Here is a 20,377-nt window from a genome sequence, read left to right as displayed (position 1 = left end):
GGGAATAGAGGAAGAGAAAGTTTCTGGGTTAGGTGCCTGCCTTAGTCTGTTTGTGCTGCTGTAACAAAACACCTAAAACTGGGTAATTTATAAGTAACGTAAATGTATTCCTCACAGCTCTGGAGACTGGAAGGTCCAAGATCAAGATACTACAGATTTGATTTCTGGACGTTGAACATGGTGTAGGAGTAGAAAAGCAACAGGGACGGAAGGAGAGAACTTACCCCTTCAAGCCCTTTTATAAGGCACTAAATCCCATCATTGAGGGCAGAGTCCTCATAGCCTAATCACCTCCTAAATGCTCCATTTCTTAATATTGTTGCACTGAGGATTAAGCTTCAACATGAATTCTGAAGAGGACACAAACATCCAAACCATAGCAGTCAATGCCTTAGCCCTTGATGTTGCTATCAACCTGAGATTCGGGGATCAAGGAAGGGCAGGTATGATATCTAGGTGTGGGAGGAAACGGTAGATGCAGTTTGGGACATGCTGTTTGAGTTGCTTCCACACATCTCGGTATATAGCCAGGAAGATGTTGGGGAGATGATTCTGCAGCTTGGGGTTAGGGAGCTGGGCTCACCATATACACAGAGGTGGTGGATGAAACCTTAAGCATAATGCTCAGGATGTCACCCGAGCATAGCATATGCGTGAGTAGAGAAGCTACAGGCCCAAGACTGAACCCCAATGCTTAAGGGATAAGCTAGTATTAGGAACCTTCCATGGTCCTAATACCTTTTTATCTTCAGTTAAAATTAGTACTTCCTGCCGGGTGCGGTGGCTCATGCCTGTAATCCCAGCACTTTGGGAGGCCGAGGTGAGACAATTGCTTGTGTCCAGGAGTTTGAGCAACATTGTGAGACTCTGTCTCTACAAAAAAATTAAAAAATAGCTGGGTATGGTGGCGTGTGCCTGTAGTCCCAGCTACTCGGGAGGCTAAGGTGGGGTGCATTGAGCCATGACCACAACACTGCACTCAGCTAAATGACAGAGTGAGACCCTGTCTCAAAAAAAAAAAAAAAAAAAATATATATATATATATACACACACACACACACACACACACACATATATATGTACACACATACACACACCCACACACATTTTTGTATATATGTGAGGCAGAGTGAGTGCCCATAGCAAGCCACATGGTGAAGCATCCTACTTATTTGTAAACATATAAATAAATTTTAAAAATTAATACTTCCATTATATGCTTGGCTTGATGACCTTTTCTTGCTATAACCAATTTTTAGTCGCTTTTTCAGTGAGACCAGTTTATGAGTTGACAATTGTAGACATTGTACTCCTTTTCTAAGGAAACCTACACCATTGTTTTTCCTGGTGTTCTAACTTTTAAACCCCTTCTCAATCCTCACCACTCCAGAGGAGTCTTTCAGACTAGATATTCCCTAGCTCCAACCACAGTTAATAAACTCATAGCTTTGTGGGAAACTGGAAGTAGAGACTCTATCAATCATTTGTTCTCTCTAACATTACATGTAAGGAAAATTAGGTTACGTGAGATGACAAGGCCAACATTATGCCGTCAGTAAGATGTCAAGTGAGGAGTAGAACTTGGGTTTCCTAACACCTAGTTGGGTATTCATTTGATCAGGTCATGCTGCCTTGTAGTGTTGATCCTTCCCTATATCTCAGTAATGGTTACTTTCCTTCATTTGAACATCTAATCACATTACTACATTCCCCTCGTCCACCAATATAGTTCTGTGCAGAGGCAGAGCAGCTGTTTCTCTATTATTAACTCATATGATAAGGCTTTAATATATCTATCTCATTTGGTATATCTTTTAATATGTTTGTCTCCTTTTATATGCCTTTATCCACTCGTGCTTTAGGTGAGCAGTTCGACCCCACATATCCAGAGACTATGGAAGTAACAAGGCAATCATGCTTAAATGAGTGTATTACGAAAGTCTCAGGGATATGTGGATGTATGGATGGATTGATCTATTTATTTCACATAGGCACCCAGTAAGTGTGTCTGCTATCACTAAGGCCGAGGATTGCTATTACTGTCTTATAACCACCTCCCAAAACACACACACACACACACACACACACACACCCTCTGCATTACCACCACCCATCCTCCCACTTTCTTATCTTTTCCTTTTCTTCCCTGCCTTTACCTACCCTATTATTGCCGTCCTTGATGCCTTCTGGTGGATTGACCTCTTAACAGAAGATTAACAGGAGGATCAAATACTTTGCATAGCCATTAAATTATTAGTGAATTTTGTAAACATGTGGGAGCTTCAATTGTTATTTTAGGAAGAAAAAGATCTCCCATATTCAGTTACCTTAATAGTCACCAGAAGATTTTTTAAATTTCTTAACTTCATATATTGCTATTTATCCTTTTTTTTTTCCTTTCCGAGACTTGGTCTCACTCTGTCACCCAGGCTGGAGCTCAGTGGTGTGCAGTCTCGGCTCGCTGCAGCCTCGACCTCCTGAACTCAAGCAGTCCTGTCTCATCCCCCTGAGTAGCTGGGAGTACAGGCAGGCGCCACTATGCCCAGCTAATTTTTAAATTTGTTGTAGAGACATGATCTTGCCTTGTTGCCCAAGCTAGTCTCAAACTCCTGGGCTCAAGTATCTTCCCATCTTGAGCTCCTAAAGTGCTGGGATTACAGGCATGAGCCACCTTGCCTGACCATATTGCTGTTTAGTAAAGAAGACCTAAACGTTTTCTAGACAAATTTGGGGGATCACATTCTCTCTCCCACCCAAATCAGGATGTTTTCCCACCCAGGGAAGGATGTACCCTTCCTCTGGCTATCTAGCATGTCAACCTTAAGTATTTAGCAGGCAGGCAGGATGGAGGAATTCAAAGTAACAAACAAAATTGATAATTAAATATTTAGTAGTTATTATGGTAACCTGTGAATTATGAACAAAGTAAATTCAACACGTTAAAATTATATTTTTTTTGTTGGTATGTTTTCTAGTATATTGAGACCAACAATATATTTAATTTGTGTAACTCATTTATATTCATTTTAAAGCAATAAGAACAGTTTTCCTGTTTTACATGAGTATAGATTTTTTGTGGTTTTATATATATATATGTAACAAAATTTACTTTTTAAACTATTTTAAGTAATTTTTCCTTTTTTAAGTATTTTAACTATTTTTAATTCTGTGGCATTAAGTTCATTTATATTGTTGTACAACCATGATTATAGATTTTAAGTTGTGACCCTCTGCTTGGGTGACAGTCATATCAGACCTGTCTGCAGCATAAATCTTGACTGGGATTATAGACATTGCATCAAAAAGTAGAGGTTACCTGCACAGGTTAACTTTTTAAAAACATTGCATTAAGGTATATTAAAGGTTTCACAACACTTTGCCTTCCTTATGGGCCACATAATAAATTATTAAGGAAAGTTACATTTCTTTTCACGACACTTTCTAGTAATGAGTCTTGTGATATATGGTGAGAACTGGCATGGAAATCACAACTTAGGTGGAAAACCAAACCTCCTAATATCTAATCTGGTATTTGTTTATAGGATCATACTTTAAAGGTAACCTTTAAAGGATTAATTTTAGATAAAGTTACTACTCTGTTAATAAATAATCATGTTTAGTGCTTACGTTGTACCTGCTGCTGTGCTAAGCATTTGAATTGTAGTTGTCTCAATTAATTCTTAAAACAACTCCATTAGGTTGAAACCATTATTATGGTTATTATCCCTATTTTACAGATGAGAAAAGGGATACTCAGCTTATCTAAGATCAAGCAGATGGTAAACAACAAAGTCAAAACTCAATCTTAACTATTCTGCTTCCTTCCCTTCCAAGTCTCTCACATTTTCATCAGTTTTAGGATAAGAACTAGGCCTAACAAAGTAACACATTGAAAACATGTGATACTCCTTTTTAAAGTCTTTCAAAAAGAAGGTCATATATGGGTAGTATGGTTTTGATTTATTTTAACCACATTTTAATCGGTATGTCTGGAAGAAAAGCCATGTAAAACACTGTCATTTAACTACAGATTAAACTTGAGTTATTCATCTTGTTATTAAATTGTTGGTAAATGTTTCTTCATAAGAGGCTGTGCAAGCAGGATGTACCCTTGCTCTGGCTATCTATCATGTCGACTTTAATTATTTAATAGGCAGCCAGGGTGGAGGAAGCACTTGTTGATTCTGTTTCACTAGATGGAATACTGAGCAATGAGCTAGGAAAACAAAATAGATCTCATTTTTAAATTGTCTCTTTTAGTTTTTCTAAAAGATAGATTGTAGCTTTGAAAAAAGGAGAGAGCTGTCACATTCTATATAAAACTCCTTTTTATATAGCTCCTTGGAGAGGCTGTGTAGCAGATGGCTCTTAGTCAGCTCTGTTGTGAACGCTGGGTCTGCTTATGAGCTTGAGCAAGTTTGTTTCTCTGAACCTCAACTTTTTCACCTTCAGAGTTGGCTAATAATACCTACTTCACCAGGTACACAGTAAATGTTATCCTTCCCCTAACTCTATCACTCCTTTCCATTCAACAGATAATTATTGAGACTGTTAGTGTCAGGTTTTTCCTGCACACCCGACTCTTCTAAGAGCTCAAAGGCTGAGGCAGGAAGGCATCAAATCAGATATTGGTGATACAGTTTAATGGAAGCATAATAGAACTATCAGTATTCCCTAAATGCTAAAGAAGCATGAAGGACTAACTACTTGTTTAGGGGGACAAGTAGGGTAGCAGTGTTTGTTTTAAACATCTTTTGTGTTTAATAGTCACTTAAATACTGAACATTAAATGTTTGTATTTGGTGGTCAGAAATTAGCTCAAGCACTAGGCTGATTTGCAATGCATGACAATTTGATTTTGTCTTTGGGTTAAGAGTGTGTTATAGCAGATGTAACATTATTTACGGTGATCATTATCAGACGTTATTGGTTTTATGAGACTAAAGCTATCTATGGACGTGCAATATTGTCAGCTCAATCATAGCTCACAGCATTGTGGAATTAGAACATTTATGAAGCACCTAATATGTGGTAGGCTCTCAGGAGACTAGAAAGGTCTTTGCCCTCCAGAGTTCAGGACAAGTGGGCACAGAATGGTATGATGTGCAGCATGCTTGTTTGGATGATACCTTGATAATCCCATTGGTACCAGTATTGTTCTTGTTGCATTATACTAAGGTTAACTTGTGGAAAAGGGAATAATTGTGAAATCATAATTTGATAAGATATTAAGGTCATTTTGGAGTGCTGTGGCATTTATCCAGTGGTCCAACACTGATTCAAAATGACTCTCAGTCATTATAATGCAGCCAGTCATGCTGAATTTGACAGCAGTTCCCCATTCAGATTTGTGAAACATCCCATTTGGTGAGTAAGTTGGCAAATATAAATTTTTCTCCTTTCTCCCTGAAGGATGAAGACTTAGCCTCTGCTTCTGAATTTCTGCCCCTGCCATGGGGTGATGGAAATGCCTGAGGCTCTGTCACTGTCATTTGCTTTGCCACCCTTCCATACCCACCATGTGTTTGCACCAGTGGTGTTCACAGATCTTTCTGAAAGCCAGGCCTTCTCCTCTGTACCCTTGGTTCCTAAATGGGTGGTGAAACCAGATCTGCTGTCCTTCATTTACTCAACAATGATTTACTAAATATTCATGGCACAGAGAGGGACAAGACTGACACAAGGGGAGTGGGCTCATCACCGATCACTCTGAGCTCTGGGCAGGCTAAGGATTTGATGACACTTCACACTGGTATTCACTAAATATTTGTTCACCGTGTTTTTAAGTGGAGTAGTGAAGCACTGTATCGAAAAAGAGTAGCAAAAGAGCCCTCTGGGTCCTCCTTTTGCCAGTTTCTGACCCGAAGGAAATAGACTCATGATATTTTCTTCCAACCACATTCAATACCATCCTTGAGAAAGGTTCAGTAGGTACTATTTTTGTTTAATCTAGTTAAGTTTCCAGAGATCTAAATACCCCATTGATGAATCCATATGTAGTAGCTGCTATAATATATAGGACCTTAATCTAACCCATGAAAGAGACATTGGGATACATCCTGGGATGCCAATAAATGAGATACTGCCCCAGCCCTCAAAGAATCGCAGGCAATAGCTTCACATATATTAATAAACAATGTAAAAGAAATATTAGTAAATGACTTCCTGGAACGCAGATGAAGGAGCAACAAATTCAGCCTGTGCTGGTCTGGATGGCTCATAGAGGTGATTCCACTTGATCCAGAATGGGACAGATGATGCAGTGGGATGTTCTTTTTTTAAATCCATCTGTTATTTATGATTTTGAATTTTTCAAACTGATGAAATGGGAGACTTTAATTTTACATAGTAAAGCCTTAAACTTATACAATTGCCCCAGGCAGGGTGAATGAGTATGATATTCCAGTGATTCCTGCCATAGCTGTCCTGCCAAACAAGATCCCAGTGACTATGCCTTTAACCCAGTTCAAGTCCTTTGACCAGAGATTCTTGATATCTTGCTAGATCTTTCCTAAGATTTAACTATCCGTACAAGACAAATATACCCAAATGGAAAACCAGGCTCAAATTCCAAAATTGTATAATAGTTCTTTGTGCACTACAAAAAAGTTTGTTTTGTCAAATCCACCATCTCTCCTGACAAGAAAGAAACAAGAACATCAAGAGTAAGATCCTTTGGGGCTTTTTGTTTTTCTATCAGAAAGCTGATTGCTGCTGTGTTGTTCCTTAATCCTCAGTCACTTGGGAGCCGTTCCTTATATGTCCTTCGTTGGGAGCCTTCCTTTCAGGAGGAAGCTCTTATTTGAGAAAGAAGAGAATTCTCAGTGTTATACTTATCTCCAAATCTTCCAGAATACCCTTTTATTTTTAGGTTATCTTGGAATTGACTTTTTAAGTTAAAATACACCCGTCTTGCGTCCTTCCTCTGGAGAGAGAATGTTTTTGAAGGGGTAGATTAGCTAGTTGTGTAACACTCATTAGCATAGCAAACTGGTGGACGTGCTGACGCAGGCCGCCTGCCTCAGCAGCTGGGTCGGTCAGAATTGCTTTAACAATCTTTGTCCTCTTTTTATCCTGCCTAATATGGACTATTTATGCTATTCTAAGAAGCATTGTCACTTAGTATTTCTCATTTCATTCTTCCAACTTGGTACTTTTATGTTTTACTAAGGAGGAAGAAAGGTGATAAGTTTAGTTACAGTTTCTAAAATTGGTTTGAATGATTTGGTTTTATCCTGAATAAAGAAACTCAGCTATATTTTGTTATTTACTTTACTTGACAGCAGTGGCTTCACCCTGAGATGACAAACTGTCATTATGAGAGAGCTGTCATTTGTATCTTCTCAGCAAAATACTCCTCTGGTTTAGGTAAATGTTAAATAGGAGAGAGGAATGAAATGCATTAGTAAATATGCTGAAAAATGTTCAACTCAAAGAAATGCCAAATAAAGCAACAATAAGATCATTTTTCACATATGGATTAGCAATTTTTTTAAATAATGATTTTTAAATCTGGTGAGGTGCTACTCATACATTGTTGACAGGAAAGAAAATTGGTATAAACTTTCTGAGAAATAATTTGATGCTGTATATCAGAGGCCTTAAAATGTTTATGCTCTTTTGACCTAATTCCTTCATTTTTGAAGTATATGCAAAATAATCATATGAAGAGTACTGAGATGTTTACAACATTATTAGTAATAAAAAAAGGAAAATTGAAAATTTAGTAGGGGAATGACTTCATAAACTAGGACATATCCATGTGTGAACTATATGTTTCCATCAAAAATGATGCTTAAGGAAACTTCATAGCAGTATCAAAAAAGCCTGTGATATATAAGTGGCAAAAAAAGGTCTCAGTATTGTGCCACTGAATTTTACAATGGCATAATTGTATAAAACGAGTAGGTCAGCAAAAATTAAAAACTGGACAAAGAAAACTGTCCCAAATGTTAAGTCTTTCACGTTTCCCCTATTTAAGAAGCATAGATACTTTCAGTTTGTTTTTCCGTCTTACATTTGTAAAATCAGTGGTACTCATATATAATGCTATCTTATTCTCCATTAAAAATTCAATGTTTATGTTTTTTGCCTTATAAGCTACTGTTGTGATGAAGTAAAATGTGTAGTTTGTGACAGTGATTTGTTTCTCTCCCTGGGTAATAGTTAACCTCTTCTGTGAGAAGTCAGAAGGTGATCTCTTTAATGCTTTCTTTTTAAGTAAGTTATCTTTTGTATGTTTCATAAAATTATTACATATGTTGGAAATTTTAGAACCATATCAGTGGATAAATTATCTTGCAGTCCTATGATGCGTAAAATATAACAATATGCTTGTGATTTCTCCTTAGGAATTTTTCAAATTGAGACTAATTGCAGAGGTTCCAGTTGACCAGCATTCATAGGGTAAGATTAACATCCTGAATTGTAAACACATGGTAAAGATAATTACAATTAAGTTGGTAGCTTGGGGCAAATAAATACTGAATACTTAGTATGTAAAAGAGATTACTATTCTTACAGATGTTTTGAGTAAAATCTTTCTGAGGTTTTTAAACCAGTTAATAAACAGAAAATTACATCTGTATACCTTTTAGTAAAAATGTCATCTTCCTACTTTTTGTGGATTTTGTATGCAGGAAAATATATGTGTATATGATATTTGTCATTTTTTAACAGTAAAATCTAAGGAATATAATAAATGGCCATGGCAGACTTGGAGTCCATGTCTGTATTTTTCTGATTTTTGTTTAAGGTAGGATTTTTAATACTACCATAGATTTGGTTTTAATGCTACCGTAGATTTGGTTTGCATACTTCTATTAAGTAAAAGATGGCCATACTTTCTTTGAGTAGGCAAGCCAGAAATAAACAAGCCCTATACTCTGTTGCTTTCTGCAAGCATCATTCTTCTTTTGTAATTGCAGAAGATTAATTTTAAGTTAGATTGTAGCAGTGCTTTTAGCTTTGACACAATGAATGAAGAATTTGTACACTGTATTAAATAGCACAACTCTCTAATGTTCTGAATACAGCTTAAAAGTGTCACCCAGCTCTGAACATACAGTCTAGGTGAATCAGTGGTGAAGACGGGGGTCTGTCACCTACTACATTCTAAACATCCTTTTTTACAGATGAAGGTGAAGATCCTTTGACTTCTTAGGTATATTCACATTTCCATTCTGACTCATTGAGTTAACTATAAATTTTTTTTAATTTTATAATTTCAACTTTTATTTTAGATTTGGATATACATGATCAGATTTGTTATAAGGGTATATTGCATGACACTGATGTTGGGAGTAAGGATGATCCTGTCACCCAGGTAGTGAGCATAGTGTACAATAGGAAAACTTTCAGCCCTTGCCTCCCTCCCTCCCTTTCTCCTTTTGGAGTCCCCAGTGTCTGTTGTTCCCATCTTTATATCTATGTGTACCCAATGCTTTGCTCCCACTTATAAGTGAAAAAATGTATTTAGTTTTCTGTTTCCGCTTTAGCTCACATAGGCTAAGGGCCTCCAGCTTCAACCATGTTGCTGCAAAGAACATGATTTCATTATTTTTTATGGCTATGTAGTATTCCATGGTGTATACGTATCATATTTTCTATGTTTTTCTTTATCTTTTTTTTAACTTTTAAGTTCGGAGGTACATGTGCAAGTTTGCTACATAGGTATATTTGTGTCATGGGGGTTTGTGGTACATATTATTTTATCAACCAGGGATTAAGCCGAGTTCCCATTAGTTATTTTCCCTGGTCCTCTTTCTTCTCCCACCCTCCACCCTTTGATAGGCCCCAGTATGTGTTGTTACCCTCTATGTGTCCATGTGTTCTCATCATTTAGCCCCTACTTATAAGTAAGAACATGTGGCTTGCAGAACATTTGGTTTTCTGTTCCTGCATTAGTTTGCTAAGGATAATGGCCTCTAGCTCCATCCATGTCCCTTCAAAGGACATGATACCATTCTTTTTTATGGCCGCATAGTATTCCATGGTGTATATGTACCGCATTTTCTTTATCCAGTCTATCACTGATGGGCATTTAGGTTGATTCCATGTCTTTGCTATTGTGAATAATGCTGCAATGAATATACACATGCATGTGCCTTTATAATAAAATGATTTATATGCCTTTGGGTATGTGCCCAGTAATGCGATGGCTGGGTTGAATGGCGTTTCTGTCTTTAGGTCTTTGAAGTATTGCCACATTGTCTTCTACAATGGTTGAACTAATTTACACTCTCACCAACAGTGTATAAGCATTCCTTTTTCTCCACAACCTCGCCAGCATCTCTTTTTTGACTTTTTAATAGTATCCTTTCTGGCTGGTGTGAGATGGTATCTCATTGTGGTTTTGATTTGCATTTCTCTAATGATCAGTGATGCTGATCATTTTTTCATATGCTTCTTGGCCATGTGTATGTCTTCTTTTGAGTAATGTCTGTTCATGTCCTTTGCCCACTTTTTTATGGGGTTGATTTTTCTTGTAAATTTGTTTAAGTTCCTTAAGATGCTGGATATTAGACCTTAGTCAGATGCATAGTTTGCAAAATTTTTTCCCATTCTGTAGGTTGTCTGTTTACTCTGTTGATAGCTTCTTTTGCTGTGCAGAAGCTCTTTAGTTTAATTAGATCCATTTGTCAATTTTTGCTTTTGTTCCAATTGCTTTTGGCATCTTCACTATGAAATCTTTGCTCATGCTTATTGTCCTGAATGGTATTGCCTAGGTTGTCTTCCAGGGTTTTTATAATTTGGCCTTTAATCCATTTTGAGTTCGTTTTTGTATATGGTGTGAGGAAGGGGTCCAGTTTTAATCTTCTGTATATGGCTAGCCAGTTATCCCAGCACCATTTATCAAATAGGGAATCCTTTTCCCATTGCTTGTTTCTGTGTTGTTGAAGATCAGATAGTTGTAGGTATGCAGTCTTATTTCTGGGTTCTCTCTTTTGTGCCATTGGTCTATGTGTCCACTTTGTACCAGTACCATGCTATTTTTGGTTATTGTAGCCCTGTAGTATAGTTTGAAGTCTAGCAATGTGATGCCTCCAGCTTTGTTCCTTTTGCTTAGCATTGCCTTGGCTATGCAGGTTCTTTTTTTGGTTCCATGTGAGTTTTAAAATAGTTTTCTCTAGTTCTGTGAAGAATTTCAATGGTAGTTTAATAGGAATAGCATTGAATCTATACACATATTGCTTTGAGCAATATGGACATTTTAATGATACAGATTCTTCTTATCCATGACCATGGAATGTTTTTCCATTTCTTTTGTGTCATCTCCAATTTCTTTGAGCAATGGTTTGTAGTTCTCCCTAGTTATCTGTATTCCTAGGTATTTTATTCTTTTTGTGCCAGTTGTAAATGGGAGTTTGTCCCTGATTTGGCTTTCAATGTGACTGTTGTTGGTGTATAGGAATGCTAGTGATTTTCATACATTGATTTTGTATCTGGAGACTTTGCTGAAGTTACCAGCTTAAGAAGCTTTTGGGCTGAGACTATGGGGTTTTCTAGATATAAGACCACGACCTCACAAACAGGGATACTTTGATTTCCTCTTTTCCTATTTGGATGCACTTTCTTTCTCTTGCCTGATTGCCCGGCAAAGACTTCAATACTGTGTTGAACAGGAGTGGTGAGAGAGGGGATTATTGTTGTGTGCTGGTTTTCTTTCTTTCTTTTTTTTTTTCTTTTTTGCTAAGGAATGTTTTACTTCCAATTATGTGATCAATTTTAGAGTTTGTACCATGTGGCAATGGCATTGAGAAGAATGTATATTCTGTTGTTTTGGTTGGATAGTTCTGTAGATATCTCTCAGGTCCATTTGATTCAGTGCTGAGTTTAGGTCCTGAATATCTTTGTTAATTTTCTGTCTCAATGATCTGTCTAATATTGTCAGTGGGGTGTTAAAGTCTCCTACTATATTTGATTGGGAGTCTAAGTCTCTTTAAGGTCTCTAAGAACTTGCTTTATGAATCTGGGTGTTCCTATGCTTATGAAGCTTCATTTGGCCAGATATGAAATTCTGGGTTAAAATTTCTTTTCTTTAAGAATGTTGAATATTGACCCCTAATCTCTTCTGGCTGGTAGGGTTTCAGCTGAAAGGTTCGCTATTAGTCTGAAGGGCTTTTCATTGTAGGCGACCTGACCTTTCTGTCTAGCTGCCTATTTAACATTTTGTCTTTCATTTCAACCTTAGATAATCTGTTGATTATGTGTCTTGGGGATGATCTCCTTGTGAAGTATCTTACTGAGGTTCTCTGCACTTCCTGAATTTGAATATTGGCCTCTCTAGCTAGATTGGGGAAGTTTTCATGGATGATACCCTGAAATATGTTTTCCAGGTTGGTTCCATTCTCCCCATCTCTTTCAGGTAAACCAATCAGCCATAGATTCAGTCGTTTTATATAATCCCATATTTCCTGGAGGCTTTGTTCATTCAGAAAGGCCATCTTCCAACTTTGAGATTCTTTCGTCCACTTGGTCTCTGCTGTCTGCCTGTCATTTGAAAGGTGAGAGTGTGATTCAGAAGGGACTACATAGGGAGTGGGTTTTGTTCTACGTATTATGGCTTGCTTACTGTGGTGTTGGGGGGTGGTCAGGAAAATAGTCTTATAAACAGCAAAAGGTGATGGAGAAGGATTTGAGGTTGCCTTCTATTTACACCTTCTCTGTAAGAATTATCCAGCAACTAGTGGCTTATGCTTGTGTTAATATTACAAGAATATGGCTGCAACTTCTTTTATTTTAAATAGATTTTAGAAAATATGGTAGCTTACTAAAAACTTCAAAGAATTGAGAGATCTTTTCCTAAAGAGAAAAATATTCTCTACATTAAATATATGATGTATTCTATAACTGCCAGAAATAAGTAAAAATGAAGCAATATTCCTTAAAGTTTAGGATAACTCAGATGTTGGCCAGGCATGGTGGTTCACGCCTGTAATCCCAGCACTTTGGGAGGCTGAGGTGGGCGGATCACGAGGTCAGGAGATCGAGACCATCCTAGCTAACACGGTGAAAACCCATCTCTACTAAAAATACAAAAAATTAGCTGGGCGTGGTGGCAGGCACCTGTAGTCCCAGCCACTCAGGAGGCTGAGGCAGGAGAAGGGTGTGAACCCGGGAGGCGGAGCTTGCAGTGAACCAAGATCGCGCCACTGCACTCCAGCCTGAGCACAGAGCAAGACTCCGTCTCAAAAAAAGAAAAAAAAAAAAGAACAACTCAGATGTCATTAGGATTTCTAGAATTTTTCCATGGTTTTAATTCACTCAGTAACTTTTTTATTTAATTTATTACTTACTATTTATAATTATTTATTTTATTTCATTTATTCAATAACTTTCTCCGAGGGCTTCTGATGACTAGGGTAATTTTCCTAATGTTTAGAGTATTCATCAAATTGTTTCCCAGACCCGTTATCTTACTACAGTTTTGGGTCAGAAGCTCTGGAATGGCAGTTGTATGTCTCTCTTCTCCTTTGGTTTCTGTGTATTATTTTATGATGATGTCAGCTTCTTTCCTTGAATTCTGATTTTTGTGTTCCAGAAATACTGTGCTTCTCCTTTACCTCACTGACCCTGCTTCTCTATCCTTTTTCACTCTTCCTTATCTAATAAACCTTCCTTATCTATTTTATAGAGGGGACAACAATTCTGTCCTTCACTCACTAAATTCTTTCTCTCAAATAATTCATTTTTGTGGCACTGACCACCACTTAAGTGTTCATGACTTCCTACGGTGGGCTAAACATGGCTGCTAAGGCCTAGCAACTCTGCCGATCAAGAGGTGGAGTTGATATCCCCACCCTTGGAATCTGGCTGGCTGTGGTAGGTTTTTTGATCAATAGAATGTGGCAGAAATGGTGTGGAGTAATTTCCAAGGCTGGGCCTTAAGAGACTTGTAGCATCTGCTTTTGTGTGCTTGAAACATTCCTCTTAGATCTTAGTCTCTTGCTATGAGGAAGCCCGATTAGCCATATAGAGGACTGGCAAGGCCCCTGGTCGACAGCCCAAGCTGGGCTCCCAGCCAGCAATCAGTAGAAGCACCAGTGTTGTGACTGAGGCACTTTGGGCCTTCTGAGTATTCTAGCATTCCAGCCCTCACCATGTGAACTGCCAGATCATCCCATAGAATCATGAGAAATTATGAATTGTTACTTTAGCCACTAAGTTTTGATGTGACTTGTTACACAGAATAAAGAATCAAAACAAAAATTGGTACCTAGAAGTGAGATGCTGGCATAACAAAAATCTGGCATTTTGGCTTTGAGACCAGGTGTCAGTGAAGGCCTGAAGGGCAGTTAGAATACTATTGCTATTGGAGGATGTCAGATGGTACCCTTGTTTTATATTGAGAAAAAAGTCAGCAAGACCATGACCTACAGTAACATGGAACATAGAAAATGAACCTAATGAACTTGAGGATCTAGCTCAGGAGATTTTCCAGCAAAATATCAGAAGCTCCGAGTGACCCCTTTAACTCCTTTTTTAACTCCCCCTTTTTTTTTGATACTGTGATCAAAGTATTTCAAGAAAGAGACTAATTAAAGAAGAAACTATTTTGATTTTAAGCAGACTTTAGAGGAAGTATTTCCAATCCTGAATTTTCTCAGATTGTAAATCCAACTGTTTCTCATCCCCAGCTCCTCTACCCAGCAAAAGACCAGTTCCTCTACCCAGCAAAAGATACTCAAAGAAAGAAGTGGTCTCAGGTCCAAAGATCAGATCCAGAACATTACTGCCAGTAAAACTTGGGCTCAAAGTGAAAATAAAAGCAAAGGCATAGCTGTAAGACCCTTCGTTAAAATGTCAAAAAGATTGAAGGCAGTGCCTCATAGAACCTCTCAGCTAGACGGAAGGGCTTCTAATAATTTCAAGGGTCTTGTCCCACAGCATTCTGGAACTGATTTAGATGACAAGATCCTGGACTTCAAGCCTGAATTTGATGCCGTAAGGGGATGAAGTTTTTGGGGGGCTTGGGAAAGGGTTTAGTGTGCTTTGCATGTAAGAGGAATGTAAATCATTTCTGGCCAGAGAGTAGACTGTGGTGGACTAGGCATGGCTGCAGACTCTTTGCCACTCCTCCTATTGAAAGGTAGAGTCCACTTCCCTTCCCCTTGAATCTGGACTGGCCTTGTGACTCCTTTGGCCAGTAGATTTTGGTGGATGTGTCACTGTGTAGCTTCAAGCCTATGCCTTAAAAGAGCTGTAGCTTTCACTTTTATGCTTGGAATGTTGTCTTAGAACCCACCCACCATGCTATGTGAGGACACTCGAAGAGCCACATGGAGTCTCACATGAAGGAGTTACCAGCCAGCAGTTAGCACCAACTACCAGCCTAAGGAATGAGGACATTTTGTACCTTCCAACCATCTGGAAGGTGTGCCAGCCAACACTATGAAGTAAAAAAACCTCCCACAGAATCTCAAGAAATAAAACCTTTTCTTAAGCCATTAAGGCTTGGAATATGCAGAACAGTTAGCAAAAACTCTTCCATCTCTATTGTTGCTGAGTTCTTGCCTCTCCCTAGGAAAGGCTCTATCACCCTGAATACACCCTAAAAGTTTGAATGGTTAGGGGATCTTTTTCATTTTTGTACATTTAATTATTACATAAATATTTATTGTGCCTCATGTGCTAGAAACTGTGTAAGATACTATCATATCGTAGGATCAAAATCTGAATCCACTTGACTCCTGCCTCTCCGTGGACCTCTTTATCTGATGTTGCTAGGTGGCACTGAATTTTAATTTCCCTTGACTATTTTATTCTTTGCTTTCTTTTTAAACATATTGTAAACTTTAGCCTTATTATTCTATTATAAAGTATTGAGTTTAAGAGAAAATGTATTCCCATTCCCGTGCCTGACAAAGACATGTTTTAAAGTACACATTAAACAAAAGAAAACTGCTTTTCAATTACTAAATGCAGTGCTCAGTAGGACAGAAAACGTACTGCTTCTCTTAAATGCTAGACCTTTAAAACATTTGCTGGATGACAGCACTATTGAAATAGCCTTTCAGCTGCTCCCTTTGTTTCTAATCCCTCTCCCATAATCCATCCTGCATCTCTCCATAGCTCAGTGATTCACTGTTCTACTGCTTCACGTTCCTGAGTCTCTAAAGGATTCATGTGGAGATGGTAGCTGTTACTTTGTAGTCTGTAGAGGGGAGAGAGCATCCTAGAAGTCTAGTGCAACTTCCAAGAAGACTTAAAAGACAGGCACTTTTCTCAGATAGTTTATTGTCTATCTTGTACGCTTTCTCCTCCTGGGGAGATTTGGGGGAAAAAAAAATCTGGCCTCTCCTAGACCAATTGACTTGCTCTTTGGGAGTAAGGCCTGGGTTTACGTTTCTTTTAAAAGTGCCCCAAGAGGTTCTAAGGTGAAGCTGAGATTGAGAATCACTGTCTTAGGTTTGTGATTCTTGAAAAGTGGTCCTTGGACCAGCAGCATCAACATGAACTAGGAATTTGTTAGCAATGCAATTCTTGAGACCTACTTCCTACCTTACGAATTGGCAACTCTGAGGGATGGACTAATCACTTCATGTTTTAATAAGCTCTTGGTGATTTTTATGTACATTAATGTTAGAGAACCACTATTAGAAAAATCTTTCTTTCTAGGTCTCAAAACTATGACTGAGTTTGGGAAGCATGTTTGTTATTTGAAAATCACTGTACTAACAAGATTTGAAAGAACTAGAAAGGGACATAAGGAAACTAGTATATCAAATGTTATTGCCGGTGATCATTTAAGCACTTGAAATATGTTTAATGCTTGTCATTAAATCTCTCAAGAATGGTTAAATGAGTTACTTAGCATAAAGAAAAGGGGCATATTAATCAGAGATACTGATGCATTGTTTCCTAGAGAGAGAACTCAACAAAAGGTGAATTTAAATTTCAGTTAGATATATGTTAGTCCCAAGAAACATCTTAATGGGAAGTAGCACTAAACATTTTGAAGGGATATAAGGTGATTTTTAAATCAATTTTCAATGAGAGTAGTGTAGAGAACCGCTATTTGGAATTGTTCGGCTATAATCCCTGCCTGGGGTCAGAGACAGATCTTTGAAGTAGCATCCTCTTCTCAGTATATAATGATACTAAATACCATCTGATCATCATTTGTTTATTTTTTCACTTGTTATTTTAGAAATGCTTTCAAAGTAAAATAAGGACTACTGGGAAGTAAAGATGCCTAACTTGAATGTTGATGTTACAGTCTTAGAGACTTTGGAGTAAGATTGTCAAGTGAATTCATGTGTTTTGAAAAAGCTTTTATGACTTCTTAATGAGGTTTAAAAGCTGAAAGAATGGGATTAGAACCGTAAAATCCATTACTCTTAACATTTCTTTGGATTGATTTAGTGTGTTTGTATATTAGAAATAGATATTTTATTTGGATTGAATCATCATTGTTTACTAAAATATGGTCTGGAAACAATTTCCTGGACAGACAGTATTAAATGGCATAATGACAAAGGATAGCTATGCTTAAACTCTCTAGTTAAGCACTTCAAATAGGAAAATTATCATTTTATACATAGGAATGCTGAGATGTTTTATATATACTTAAATCCAGATGCTATATATTTAAATATTAAGTTTTAGTTCAGTAGAAAATATTTAGTAGGAAAATGTTTAGCTGAGAAAGTAGATTATATGTAACGGAAGACATTACAGAAAACTACATTTGCATCCTTATTCAAACCCAGTTATAATGCAGTTATAACCCAGTTATAATGCAGATATTGGATGAGTTGGGAAAGAGCACTAATTTGCTTTTTCTTCAGCTTTTGAGAGACCTAAGACTGTGGCGTAGTTAATTGGATTGACTGAGGCCATGTGGTCTGGTGTGCATGAGGTTGGGATTTGAGTATGAGGACCTAGGTTCCAGTTGCAACTTTATTTCTTAGAGGTTTTGTCACCTTGGGCAAGGTTAATTCTTTGGGACTGCCTTAATTTCTATGCATATAAACATAAAGAGTAATACTATTTATTTCAATGGCTTGTTTTAAGTATAAAACAGATTAATGTAAATGAGACATGCTTTGAAGGTAGAAAAACAGATGTTAAATTATTAATAAAGTGGAAAGTATATTTCTAATATTTAAAGAGAACTGTATAAGAAGAATCATGGCTGAGTAACATTTTTGAATTATGCAATAAATTCTTTTCTGGCATGTTACAAATGCAGCCGCTATGGAAGAATATGTAAAATGTTTCACACATCAGATGTCTTTATCATGCTCAGTGCACATAAATGCAGTCATGTGATATATGTTGTAAGACTTTTATAAAGGCTTGTGAATTGTGAATGAGAAATTCTTACTCCAGTTGTGCCCTGTAGTTATGAATTAGTGTACAGCTAGGTTCTTATACATACTAACTGTGCTTTCTAACCTGCAAAACAGTTTGATGCTGGATGGTGACTAATTGTAAAATAGGCTTTGCACATGACTTGGTAAACCCAAAGTAAGTTTCGGACATGCCCAACTTTTTGATATTTGAAATGACAAGCTTAAAAGATTATTGCTAAAAGTATCTTAAATACAATTTGGGGTCAGTACTCTTAGGAAGATTTGAAGTACTTTTTAAAAAGGATTGTATAATACAAAATCTCCCTAGAAACTTTTTTTTGAGGTTTCATAGGCACTAAAAAATATAATTTTTACTTTCAATTAAAAACAAATTCTAGCATTTTACAATTTTCTCACAATTCAAATTATCAATATATATGTAATTTAACTATCACAAATTATTGAACTATAAATGTTACAAATGGCTTTTATTAACCTCTAAATTAAACAAATCTAATATAAAGCCTAAGTATGTTTAATAATATAATTTCAAGTAATTTCAGCCATATTTCTGAGCTGTATCTGAAAAAGTATATTAACTTGTCACTTTTTCTAATGAGATTGGTAGGCTAAATTTTAGGAGCACTGAGACTTATTTGGATAGATGTTTGGTTTTAAATATGGGTACAGAAATCACTTGGTGTGACAAGCCGTCTGAAAAATGCAAATAAGAACGACTGTGTTTGAGGAATGAGTGAGAGAAATTAACATATGTCGACTACTTAGAAAAGCTGTGTTCATCTAAGTGTTGTAGACACAGAATTTTAAAATATGTTGTGTTTAAATTGCTGTAGGAACTAACCTGTAATTGAAAGGAAGTTCAGGGAGTGAGTATGGTTTAATGAATGTGAGTGGGGCCCTGTAGATACACCTTTGCCAGAATGTGCCCCAGTGTGAAAAGTAAACTGACCTATGAAAATCTAAGCCAGGCACAGTGGCTCACACCTGTAATCCCAGCATTTGAGAGGCCAAGGTGGAAGGATTGCTTGAGGCCTGGAGTGTGAAAATCTATTTGCCATGTCATGTCTTATGACTGAGAGGGCTTCTGGAGACAGTATCTCCAGTTTGTTTGTTTGAATGACTGTAGCTATTTCAAGATATTTATGTTTTCTCATAGAATGAAGACAAACACAGAGATGGTGTGTCTAAGAAACTTCAAAAGGTGTAGACCTCCTGACTGAAGCATATTGGATTTATTTAATTTTTTTCACTATAGTAAGTATAAATATTTAAAACACTTTTTTTGGTCAATGTTGACTTGTATTTTTATTGAATAAATATTCACTCTGTCAAATACCCTTATCATTGTTAGAGCTATTGTTGTTTTCATTCTTCTACAATTTCAGTTGCATATCTTAAATGAATTTAATTCTCAGGACCTTTGAGAGGACAAATGAAACATGAATTTAGAGCTGAAAGAACCCTTTGAAATTATCTGCTTCACTCTTTTTATCCATTACAAGAAATTCCTGTGCAACTCTCCTGATGGATGATCATTTTATTTATCAAGATTCTGCTCAGGACATAGAGCTGAACTATTTCACAGAGCGGCCAGTTCGATGACTTTCCACCACAGATTGAATCAAAATGTGATTTTCTAAAGCTTCCACCTACCTGGTTCTACCTTGGGAACAAATCCACTATTCTTTCACCTGTGAGGTGGTTGCGCAAAAATGTAAAGATAAATTCTCGGGCTCACCTAGTCATCTATTATCTCAGCTGAATATCATCAATTGCCTGTGTTCCTCTGTAGGAAATGGTTTAGAAACAACAGCTCCTGGTTGGTTTTTTGCCCATTTTATCTTTAACCTGTAACCGAGCATTGGGTTTCAGTATTGTGATCTCATGAGGCAGGTACAGAAGGACTGCAGCTCCTTTATCTGGGTTTACCTATTAATATGGCCAGATGTTATAATCAATATTTCAGCATAACAGCTGTCACATGACTAGCTGAAAGTATGCATACATGTCAACTAAAATCCTAAACTGTTTTTCACATGTTCTTTCTTTCATCCAGC

General features: G+C 37.2%; 1 protein-coding gene across 2 annotated transcripts in view; it reads left to right on the top strand.

The window, feature by feature from the left end:
• LOC130541737 (uncharacterized) overlaps positions 1 to 20,377 on the top strand; it is a 55,967-nt gene that overhangs the window by 33,375 nt on the left and 2,215 nt on the right. Inside the window, exons 1-2 of one of the 2 annotated variants that reach the window (XM_057302975.1) lie at positions 12,474 to 12,506; positions 19,477 to 19,574. In XM_057302975.1, the coding sequence (XP_057158958.1) occupies positions 19,478 to 19,540 (63 nt within the window). In that variant the 5' untranslated portion in view covers positions 12,474 to 12,506; position 19,477 and the 3' untranslated portion in view covers positions 19,541 to 19,574. Of the gene's footprint in view, positions 1 to 12,473; positions 12,507 to 19,476; positions 19,575 to 20,377 lie in introns of those variants that run through there. The other variant, XM_057302977.1, reaches the window with a different exon arrangement.

The sequence above is a fragment of the Pan paniscus genome, chromosome 1, assembly GCF_029289425.2.
Source record: "Pan paniscus chromosome 1, NHGRI_mPanPan1-v2.0_pri, whole genome shotgun sequence".
NCBI lineage: Eukaryota > Metazoa > Chordata > Mammalia > Primates > Hominidae > Pan > Pan paniscus.
Note: the sequence above shows the minus strand (reverse complement) of the source record. Positions and strands in the feature narration are given on the sequence as shown.